The sequence below is a fragment of the Microcaecilia unicolor genome, chromosome 7, assembly GCF_901765095.1.
Source record: "Microcaecilia unicolor chromosome 7, aMicUni1.1, whole genome shotgun sequence".
NCBI lineage: Eukaryota > Metazoa > Chordata > Amphibia > Gymnophiona > Siphonopidae > Microcaecilia > Microcaecilia unicolor.
In genome coordinates this window covers 43,367,759-43,380,093 of record NC_044037.1, presented here as the reverse complement: position 1 = coordinate 43,380,093, position 12,335 = coordinate 43,367,759, and the positions used below count along the sequence as shown (strand labels likewise).

General features: G+C 40.5%; 2 protein-coding genes across 5 annotated transcripts in view; one reads left to right on the top strand and one right to left on the bottom strand.

Moving 5' to 3' along the window:
• FHL1 (four and a half LIM domains 1) overlaps window positions 1–9,333 on the top strand; it is a 129,803-nt gene extending 120,470 nt beyond the window's left edge. For both annotated transcript variants that reach the window (XM_030210059.1, XM_030210057.1), the window contains one exon: window positions 8,022–9,333. In XM_030210059.1, coding sequence (XP_030065919.1) covers window positions 8,022–8,176 — 155 coding nt within the window. In that variant the 3' untranslated portion in view covers window positions 8,177–9,333. The remainder of the gene's footprint in view (window positions 1–8,021) is intronic.
• The window catches only part of MAP7D3 (MAP7 domain containing 3), a 387,643-nt gene that overhangs the window by 61,090 nt on the left and 314,218 nt on the right, over window positions 1–12,335 (bottom strand). The gene's annotated exons all lie outside the window — the stretch shown is intronic.

Below are 12,335 nucleotides of genomic sequence, written 5' to 3'. Positions count from 1 at the left end.
GTGCTTACTTCAGCTTAGTAAAAGGACCCCTAAGTTTGCTTTTTTAAATTCAAATTGCTTTTATCAATGAACATACAATTTTTCTCTTAACCCAATATTTGTCTCACTACCCTTCTCACCACTCTGTTTCCACTCTCACTCCTTATTACCCTTCCCTCCAGTCCATTCCATTCTCTTCTTCCCTTTCTCTCTGCAAACTGAGACCCTTCTTACCATCTGCTTCCATCTATCTCCTAGCCCAAGGACCTGAATCAGCTCCTAGCCTCCTCCTCCTATCCCCATCCTCAGTACCAGACTCATCTCCAAGTCCTAACCCCCTTCTGACTCTTTAGCCCTCCCAGACCCAGTATTAGACCCCTTTCTCCCACTCCTAGCTCCATGTCACCTCCAAGCCAGCCTCAAGTCCCTTCTCTCTACCCTATTTCCACCATCAGTCCTTTTCTCCTAGCCCAGCATCAGACCTTTTCCTCTTCCCTATTCATAGCAACAGTCCCCTTTCTCCCAGGCACAGCCTCAGCAACGGACCTTTCTCCCTGCCATAGTTCCAGCATCAGACTCCTTCTCCTTGCTCTATTCCCAGAATTAGACCCCTTCTACCATTTCCATCCCCTTTCTCCTTGCCGTATTCCCAGCAATAGACCTCTTCTCCCAACCTCAGCATCAGACCTTTCTCCCTCCCCTATTTCTAGCATCAGACCCCTTCTCCTACCCCATCCCCAACATCAGACCTTTCTCCTTGCCCTCAGACTCCTTCTCCCATCCCCAGCCTCCTTCTCTCAGTCAACACTGGATCTTTCTCCCTACCCTAGTCCTAGCACCAGTCCTCTTCTCCCCCCCCCCCAAGCCATGTATCAACCCCTAGCCTCTTTTTCCTAGGCCCAGCAGCAGGTCCCTTCTGACATACCCAGCTCCAGTGTCTGCCCCAGCCTCACCATCAGACCCTTCTCCCTCCACTGTTCCTAGCATCAGTCCCATTTCAGCCCCCAGCATCAGACCTTTCTCCCTGCTCTGTTCCCAGTATCAGACCCCATCTCCCACCCTCAGCATCTTATTACTACTCTATTTCTAGCATCAATCCCCTTCTCCTATCTCCCCAGCATATCTAAATTTCTTGCTTAGTGGTGGGATTTGTTTTTCAGTTCCATTTACCCTGCCTTTCCTATGCTGATTCTGGCTGTCAGTACCACCACGCAAGAATTGAAACTAGAGAGTACATATTTCCTGTATCATGCTAAAAGTACTTGATCTCTGATTTCTATAGCCATATTGTGCCGGTGGCCAAAGATGGCATAGGACAGGCAGTGCAGCAGAAACTGAAAAGCAAGTCCCTGCCACTATGCTGGTTGGTAGGTAGGTAGAAGGGGTCTGATGCTAGGAATAGAGTCTTGAGAAGCTCTGATGCTGGGACTGGATCTGACGAGAAAATTTTGGTGGGGCCAGGCCCATGTGTTTTTCCCTTTCTTCAATCTCTCCACATTACCCTTCTAGTAAAACTGGAAACTGGCTGAGCTTTCTAAAATAACTGTGTGGCAAGTAAAAGATCATGGAACTGGCAATCCACAAATTGAAGGGAAAAATGAACAGACCAGAAAAAAAAAAAAGACTATACAGTCCAAACAAGCAATTTTATTGAACAGCAGCAGAGGGGTAAAAACTGCGCCCAACAGCTAAGTTTAACCCTTCTGGGCTGAGTCAGGGGCCTAAAATACTGTAGAACAAAATAAAGACAAATATCACATAAAAGAGATCAACACAAATAATCACTTAAAAAGATAACAAAATCATAATCAAACCATAATAATTATAAATAACAAACTAAAACCATAAAACAATATAAGATTAATATGCAAGTCAGACAAAGCGAGCAGCATTTAAAAACACATACAATAAATTAAAACCTTGACCAAATCATAAAACAATATAAGATGAGAATAATGTATAAGCCAAACTTCCAGTCTGGCCCTTGTAGACCATTTGCCTATTTGCTTCCTGAATCCACAAATTGCATCCAAATATTCTCCTATCTTTGCTGCTACTACAACAACTAGACTACTGTTTTCCAATTTGATCCTCAAACCACCCCTAACCATTGTGGTTCTCAGGATGATTTTATTGAATACGCATGAGATAAATTTGATTTTGCCAGAGAACCAATACATGTATATTTATTAATATTCTTAAAATCAGATTGATAGAGAGGATTTATCAGCACAGAAAGTGGTAAAATACTTTGGTATTCTGCTCAATTCTCCACTGATTCCCTGGTAGTCAAAGGCACCAAATTTAGGGGTCCTTTTACCAAGCTGTGCTAAAAAGTGGCTGGCGATGTTGTTAGTATGTAGGTTTTCCATGCACTGTGGCCACTTTTAGCATGGCAATAAAATGGCTGCCTTTTCATATTTTTTTGGTAATGACCATGTGCTAATTTCCCCATTAGCATGTGGCCATTACCGCTATCTATTCAGGAGGAGATAAAGGCTCCTGCACTAATTGGGTAGTGTGCGGTAATGTGCCCATGCTACCTGATTAGCGCAGGCACGCCTACTCGCCACCCATGGGCACACCTCCTGTGCTAGAAAATAAAAAAATATTTTCAGTGTGGGTTTAGTGCGCGCTAAGCAAAAAACTACCAAGAGACACTGCAGTGCATCCTACGCTAGTGCTCTTTTTGTGTGTGTTAGGCGCTTAGAATGGTGGTTACAACCTTTTTTTGGAAGCTGCTAGCTGGTCACTCTGGTCCATTCACTAGTAACCTCATGTATTGACTACCGTAACTAACTTCTGCAGGGATTACCCTGTAAATTAATACAATTAGTAGAAAAGACTGCTGTAAGGTTGCTAATGGGAAAGAATCCTTGGGATCAATAATGCTAATTTTGAAAAATCTGCACTGGCTGCCAAATCATTTAGAAGAGCAAGGTGCTTTTAATTATTTTTAAGGTATCAAGGATTTTAGATCCAATTTGTATTCTCTTTTGCATCACTATGTCCTCACCTGGTGTTTATAGTCTTAACAGCAAGCAGCTGTGTGTCTACAGGCCTTGCTTATGTGAAGTTAGCTTGTACTACTAAACAGGCATTTAGATTTGCTAACCCATTGCTCTGGAATATTGTTCCCTCTTGATTTTAGGATAGAACCTTACATTTTGCCGTTTCAGAAATTCCTGATTTTAACATTGTGTAAAATGAAAGAAAATTGTTATGTTCTTAATTTGCAGAGGCTGCGGCTCTGAAAATTGAAATTATACTTAGAGGTGGTTTTATGTTTGTGTTGTTGCTGTTGAAAATTGTACTGTTTTGTGTGTTTTATGTTCTATTTTATATCGTATGCTGTCTCAGGCTGGTTTGATGTACTGAATTATGCTAGGTGTGTTTCCAGGACTGGTTTGGGAAACTTTGAAAAAGATTCAGATAAATTGAGAGGATTTCAATTAGTGCCCTATGGTAGCCTTACATGAAAACCTCAACTTTAGATCAGCTTCCCTCATAAATGGCTCCAGGGCCAGGCTGGTAGCTCAGAGCTGCAAAATTCATATAAAATATCCCCAGGTAGATTTCTAACTTGTTTTCAGCACTCCAGGTTGGCTGAGGTTGGAGATATTGTGGATGCAGCTTCCAAAGCCCCAGGGGAAATGACACCATTAAGGCTCATACCTGACAACTGGATTTTGAATTTGGAGCCCAGGATACAGTACTCAAGAGTGAGTCCTGGTGCATGGATGCAATGACCAGATTAGGAAATTTTTTTTTTTTTTTTTTTTGGGGGGGGGGGGGGGGAGGGGGGGTGGAATTCCTGGCTAATTGTGAATGAATGCTTCTGTCACCAGAAACCCAGCTTTGGATTCCAAATAAGTTGAAAAAAAATGGAGAGAGAAAATAAAAACCAATGGATAAAATAAACTAACTAATCAATTAAATAGATAAATAAATAAATGGCAGAGTGATACTGGGGCAAGTTCTGACAAGAGAAATACTTAAATATGAAAGTAGAAAAGACAAGCCAAAATAAAGCCCACAGAGTCATTTGTGGATATCAAGCATAAGCTACATATACAGTGATGTGAAAAAGTATTTACCCCCCTCCCAATTTCACCTATTATTGCACATATTTGTGTCCTTCGAGAGAGAACTTGTGCACACCTGCTCCTTCTCTATAAAACCAGTCCAAACTTTGCTTTCATATTGCTCCTACACTGCAAAAGTCTTTCATTCTTTGATATGTCACACTGAAAGGTTTCAGATCTGTAAACAAAACGTAATTTTAGACAAAAGGAACTTGAGTAAACACTGAGCATAGTTTTTAAATTAAATGCTTTATTTATTTAAGGAACAAAGTTATCTAACACCTGTATCACCCATATGAAAAGTTATTTGCTATCTAAACTAAAGTAATAACTGGTTGCACCACCTTTAACTGTAATCATTGTAACCAAATTATTCCTATAATCTAATAGCAGTCTATTATATTGCGGTTGTTGAACCTTAGCCCATTCTTCTCTGCAGAACTGCTTTAATTCAAACACATTCATTGGTTTTCATGCATTAACTCTTCGTTTCAGGTCCTGCCACCACATACCTATTGGGCTCAAATCAGGACTTTGACTAGGCCAGTCTAAAACTTAGTTTTGTTTCTTCTGAGTCATTCAGTTGTACACTTGCTTTTGTGTTTTGAATCATTATCTTGCTGCATAACCCAACTATACTTCAGCTTCAGCTCTGACAGATGGCCAGACATTCTCCTCACAAATTTTCTGGTACAGTGCAGAATTCATAGTTCTGTCAATAACGGAAAGTTTTTCAGGTTTCAAGGCAGCAAAGCAACTCCACACCATCACACTGTGTTTGACTGTTGGTACGATGTTTTCACTGTGGAATGCAGCATTTGCTTTATGCCAGACATAATGGTACCTGTGTTGTGCAGAGTTCCACTTTTGATTCAATTGTCCATACAACATTATCCCCAAAAGCTTGGGGGTCATCCAGATGTGTTTTTGCAAATGTGAGACAAGCACTGATGTTACTCAGATAGCAGTGGTTTCCACCTTGCTACTCTTTCATGAATCCCATTTTTCCCAGTCTCTTTCTTACTGTAGAATTATGACTTTTACTGAGGCTAGAGAGGCCTGCAATTCTTTGGCCACTCTTGGGAAGATTCACTACTGTTCCAAGTCTTCTCCATCCATTTGGAGATAATAGCTCTCACTATGGTTCAGTGGAGTCCCAGAGTTTTAGAAATGATTTTTTGACCCTTTCCAGATTGAAACATTTCAACATGTTTTTCTCTAATCTCTTCTGGAATTTCCTTTTGATTACAGTATAATGTTCTTGCAGAAATTTGTTGTGACTATTTCACTCTCATGGTAAGATTCAATAGGCATGGCTGTGTTCAACCAGCTGAATCTAATTATCAATTAAATTTGACAATCATTACAAATTCATGCTATCCTCCTTCCAGTCCTCCCTATTACTTGCCAAACAGGACTATTACACCCAATTGACTAATTCTCTCGGCTCCAACCCTCGTCGTCTCTTCGCCACCCTTAACTCCCTCCTCAAAGTGCCCTCTGCTCCCACCCCCCCTCACTCTCTCCTCAATCACTGGTTGACTACTTCCGCGACAAGGTGCAGAAGATCAACCTCGAATTCACTACCAAGCCACCTCTTCCTCGTCACCCTTTAACCCACTCCCTCAACCAACCAACCAACCCAGGCCTCCTTCTCCTCTTTTCTTGATATCACCGAGGAGGAAACCGCCCACCTTCTTTCCTCCTCGAAATGCACCACCTGTTCCTCTGATCCCATCCCCACTAACTTACTAAACACCATCTCTCCTACCGTCACCCCCCCCCCCCATGTCATATCCTCAACCTCTCTCTCCACTGCAACTGTCTCTGACTCCTTCAAGCATGCTGTAGTCACACCACTCCTCAAAAAAACATCACTAGACCCTACTTGCCCTTCCAACTACTGCCCCATCTCCTCCTACCCTTCCTCTCCAAGATACTTGAACGCGCCGTTCACAACCGCTGCCTTGATTTTCTCTCCTCTCATGCCATCCTCGATCCGCTTCAATCTGGTTTTCGCCCTCTACACTCGACAGAAACGGCACTCACTAAAGTCTGTAATGACCTGTTCCTTGCCAAATCCAAAGGTCACTACTCCATCCTCATCCTCCTCGACCTATCCGCCGCTTTTGACACTGTCAATCATAATTTGCTTCTTGCTACACTATCCTCATTTGGGTTCCAGGGCTCTGTCCTCTCATGGTTCTCCTCTTATCTCTCCCACCGTACCTTCAGAGTACATTCTCATGGATCTTCCTCCACCCCCATCCCGCTCTCTGTTGGAGTTCCTCAGGGATCTGTCCTTGGACCCCTTCTTTTTTCAATCTACACCTCTTCCCTGGGCTCGCTGATCTCATCTCATGGTTTCCAATATCATCTTTATGCTGATGACACCCAGCTTTATCTCTCCACACCAGACATCACTGCGGAAACCCAGGCCAAAGTATCGGCCTGCTTATCCCACATTGCTGCCTAGATGTCCAACCGCCACCTGAAACTGAACATGGCCAAGACCGAGCTCATTGTCTTTCCACCCAAACCAACTTCTCCTCTCCCTCCACTCTCTATTTCAGTTGATAACACCCTCATCCTCCCCGTCTCATCTGCCCGCAACCTCGGAGTCATCTTCGACTCCTCCCTCTCCTTCTCTGCCCATATCCAGCAGACAGCCAAGACCTGTCGCTTCTTTCTCTATAACATCAGCAAAATTCGCCCTTTCCCCTCTGAGCACACCACCCGAACTTTCATCCACTCTCTCATTACCTCTCGCCTTAACTACTGCAACCTACTCCTCACTGGCCTCCCACTTAACCATCTATCCCCCCTTCAATCCGTTCAGAACTCTGCTGCGCGTCTTATCTTCCGCCTAGACCGATATGCTCATATCACCCCTCTCCTCAAGTCACTCACCGGCTTCCGATCAGGTACTGCATACAGTTCAAGCTTCTCCTACTGACCTACAAATGCACTCAATCTGCAGCCCCTGACTACCTCTCTACCCTCATCTCCCCTTTCGCTCCTACCAGTAACCTCCGCTCACAGGACAAATCCCTCCTCTCAGTACCCTTCTCCACCACCGCCAACTCCAGACTCCGCCCTTTCTGCCTCGCCTCAGCCTATGCTTGAAATAAACTCCCTGAGCCCATACGCCAAGCCCCCTCCCTACCCATCTTCAAATCCTTGCTCAAAGCCCACCTCTTCAATGTCGCTTTCGGCACCTAACCATTGTACCTCTATCCAGGAAACCTAGACTGCCTCAATCTTGATTGACTGCACTTTTTGTCCTTTAGATTGTAAGCTCCTTTGAGCAGGGACTGTCCTTCTTTGTTATTGTACAGCGCTGCGCAACCCTGGTAGCGCTTTAGAAATGTTAAATAGTAGTAGTAGTAATTTGCACAACTGGTTGATTAACTAAGGTGGCAGTTACTTTTTCACATGGGTGATATGGTCATTGGATAACTTTGTTCCTTAAATAAATGAAATTAGGGAAGGGAAGGGGGAAAGGGAAATGGGACTTGATATACTGCCTTTCTGAGGTTTTGGAACTACATTCAAAGCGGTTTACATATATTCAGGTACTTATTTTGTACCTGGGGCAATGGAAGGTTAAGTGACTTGCCCAGAGTCACAAGGAGCTGCAGTGGGAATTGAACTCAGTTCCCCAGGATCAAGGTCCACTGCACTAACCACTAGGCTACTCCTCCACTGCAAAGAACTAACCTTCGTAATTGATAAACTGTTTTCTGTGTTTATTCAGATTCTGTCTTGTCTAATATTACATCTTGTTTAAAGATCGAAACCATTCCGTATGACATATATAGAGTAATGGCAAAATCAGGAGGGGCAAAAACTTTTTCACATTACTCTGTGTATATGTGTGTATATATATCTAAATAAACACACCCACATAACTAGGGAATACCTTGCCTCATAATAGTTCTTTTTGTTTCCATACAGGATTTGGAAAAGGATCCAATGTCGTCAGCTATGAAGGGCAATCTTGGCATGAATATTGTTTCAACTGTAAAAAATGCTCTCTTTCTCTGGCTAACAAGCGCTTTGTACGTCACAATGATCAGATTTACTGCCCTGACTGCGCCAAAAAACTTTAAAGAGAAAGTGCATGCACTGTAAAATGGAGCTTAACCTAATACATACATAGTATAACAATCACATGCTAAAAAACACATTGAACACCTACAAAAGTAAAATTTACTGAATAGATATGCAAAATTATACTTCATTTCTACTTTTACCATTTTACAGAAGCTTTCAGAGAGAAAAAAGGTGATGGTATATTTTTAAAACAAACAGCAGTAAACTAACTTCTACAAAGCTGAAGCATTGCTTTCATGTAGTCATTATAAAGGTTTATGGTAAGAAGCACATATACTTCATTTAAGGTAGTCATAGTTCTTCTGCATGACAGCTATGAGAGTTTCCTTTAGCTTTCATTCTAGATTTAGGTTTCTACTTAATGATGTGGTTTTAGTAGTAAATAATGAATAGGAAGGAAATTATTACACTGAGATGAAGCAATCTAAATTCTCAGTAACACTGTGGAACAATCATAAATGCATTAAACTTGCACAACTTAAATTGCATTCATGATATATAATTTCATCTATAGTAGACACACCCACATTTAAACAAACATGTTTATTTGTAGCAACTGGTATACAATTATTTGTGCTATGTCAAATGATGCCCGTATAATAGTATATGACGTACCTGCATTTATTTTTTTTGTGCTTATTTTGCTTAAAACTGATCAATATTAAAAGGATTCAAAAGAATACTGAGTCCAGGCCACATGCACTAAGGGATCCTTCCATTATGTGTTTATGAGAAATTATAAAGCATACTTGGGATTTCACCTGTTCTTACACAGAATTTTCTGTTATAGATTTAGGGGTAAAGATACCTATCTGTACATGCACATTAATAAAACTACTAATTTGAACAATAATTTAATTTAATGATCCCACTGACTATTTGATCAATTTTTTCATAACTGTTTATTAATGAAGACTGTCATGTGCAAAAAAATTATTTTGCCAAATTAGCCATCCCCTGTTGTCAGAGGCCTTTAGCAACATTACATTTATTCCCATTCTTGTTAAGTTTATATTAAGCAGTAGAATGTGATTTTAACAAATTACAGGTAAAGTTGGAAGGATAAGAAAGTATGTCTATATTATATTGCACATACCCCACATATTTCATTGCACAGCAAAAATGGTAAAAAAACAAAATAAACCAAAAAAAAGTAAGGCATCAATAAAAACAATGTCATAATTTTTAAAACTGTTCCTTATATTGCTTAATTTTTGTAATGCATCTTTGGTGCTCAGAATTGTTCTTGTCAAAAGTATATCTAATAAACATTTGCATGCAAAACATGTTTGTCTTAATTGATCAAACACAAATCAGTTATTTTTGCTCTGATTATAAAGATAAGTAAACTGAAACAAAACAATTCCCAACACTTCATACCGAGTACTTAATGAAATTCTACATTAACAACATCTCTTTCTAAATGTCATGTGGTATTAATTTCTTCATTCTAAACCCTCAAACTTGGGGAAAGAAATAAAAGTTCTTTTAGTCAAAATGTAAAATATACATGTCTTGTTGAATTTTGAATTAAATCAAATAAGGGATATCCTAAATAAAACAATTTCCCCATTTTGTCTCAGTGCAATTTAGAAAAGTAAAGGTAATATTGATATGGTAAACATGAAATGATCGACCCATTAGGCCCACACAGGTACTTCGAGGTGAAACGGACTGGCTAGGAAGAGATATTGGACTCAGCAGATCATTGGTCTGACCCAGCATGGCACTCTTTATGTTCACGCTGGGCTATCAGAGACTTAGGTAATCTGAGGTGATGTGTGGCACTTCATCTCACATCACCCTTTTGTTCCCTTGCCGCAAATTTCCAGATATGAGCTGGTGTTAAGATTCAGTGCTAGAAGAATTAAAAAAATAAACTCTGCTATATTTTAACATTTTTTTTCATTGGGAGCAATTTTTATGCTACCCTTTACTGCAGTGGTTTCATGTTGATTTTTGCACCAATATTTTGGGAGTAAGATCAGCATTGGAAAAAGTAAGATTAAACCACTGCACTAAAGGACAGCACACATCTTACTGCATTGGGGCCTTTAAAGGGTGAAGAGAGGTTCAAGATTTCCCTTTATTTACGGTTCATTTATATCCCACATTTTCCCACACATGCAGGCACAATGTGGCTTACAGAAAAATATGAGGAAGTACAAATTATGAAGATACAGATAAGCGAAAAAAGATTAAACAAGGGGGCACTGGCTAACAGTGGAACACTAAGCAGGGGGTGGAACGTAAGGGAATATTAATCAGAAGGGGAACTAGTGGAGTAGGTTGCAGCAAAGAAATATCACTGAATGGGTTCTCTCTTCTGCAGAACTCATGTATTGTGAGATTCAGATAAGCTACCCAAAAATTAATTACATTTACAAGCTTCTAGCTGTTGTACCACAAGCATAAAAATGACCTAATCTTGATGCATCTCACAATTGTTCACTTCATAAATATGGAAAAGTTCTGAATGTATTGGTTTCTAAGAAGGTAATTTTATAACTGGTTGCCTGGACTGAGGGCAAAAAGGTGCCTATTTGCAACTAATATTTTGGACATCTGAAGGGGCACTTTTGAAAGGATGTCCAAGTCATAACAGAAAACGCGTCAGGATTTCTTGTTCAAAAATAAGATGGACATCTGTATGCTGAGGACATCCAGTATGAACAGCCATTTTACAAACTGGAATGTCCAACATATGAACACAAAAAAGCAGGGACAAGGATGACTGTCTGGCAACATTCTTATGGCCACACAGATGTCCCTGCAAAGGAGTAGCCTAGTAATTAGTGTGGTGGATTTTAAACCAAGGTACTCAGCTTCAAATCCCATTTTAACTCATATTTTGTAATTGTGAGTCCTCCAGGAACAAAAAATTACCTACTGTACCTCAACGTAAACCACTTCAATAGCCTTTAGGTTTACAGGTGGCTTATATATTTAGGTACAGTAGGTATTTTTCTGCTTCTGGAGGGCTCACAATAAAAAAAAAGTTTAAAGTCCACTGCACTAACCACTAAGCTATTACTCAGACACGTTTCCTGCTTTAAGAATGCCTATAATACCTGAAGCTGTCATACAGCCTGGTCCTTCAGAGGACAGGGAGGGGGCAGTAACGACTGGGGGATTAAGGAGGTGTCATGCCTTAATCCCTCTCAATCAAGGCACCTTTTTGTACCCTGGACATGACTGAAACAGGTCTAACAGGATGTCCTTCTTTTTAAGCTTGGAAGTTTCTTCCTGTTCAGTAATTGCTGTTAGACACTTTGATTTTGAGCCCTCTCTAGTCCTGCCCACAACACACCCCCTCCCTATTTGGACATACTGCAGCATTAGATGTCCATTTTCTGCCTTTGCAAAATTGGGATTCGAACGTTTCATGCACATGGATGTCTATTTGAGCATTTTGAGACGTCCATTTTGTGTGCTGAGTAAGGGTCTTACATTTATACCTACAAGCTTTCATGATGCCTTTCAAATACGTATGGATGTGGAAAAGTTTATTCGTAAATTAAATCTTAAATTGTTTTTTTCGACGTCGAGTCAAGAACAAACCCCAGACAGGTCTATTGTTAGTGAACCCTCAAAATGGACGCCAGTGGGAACTTTAGATGCAGGATTAGCTACGTTTAAAAGTGTATTTTACAAGATATGGAGAAGATAGAGTCTAATTTACCTAAATATACACTGAATTTAAATGCCAAAGAGCGGACTGCCCTAAGTAATTTAAGAAAAGATACGGCTATTGTGATTCGCCGAGCCGATAAGGGAGGGGCAGTGGTAATTCAGAATACAGCCGACTATATGTCAGAAATACAATGGCAATTAGCAGACAATAATACGTATAGGGAAATGGATCAAGACCCCTCTATCCATATACAAGAACATCTACAAGAGCTAATAAGTGAAGGTAGAAAATTAGGTTTTGTAACGAAGAAGGAACATATATTCCTGGATTACCGTTTAAGATTCCTGTATTTTACACCCTTCCTAAAATACACAAAAATATGCAGAAACCACCTGGGCACCCCATAGTAGCAGCTAGGGGGTCATTATTAGAACGACCAGCACAGTATATCAACAAAATTTTGCAACCTTTTTTGTCTAATATTAAATCTTATATACAAGACAGTTCTCATTTTTTACGTC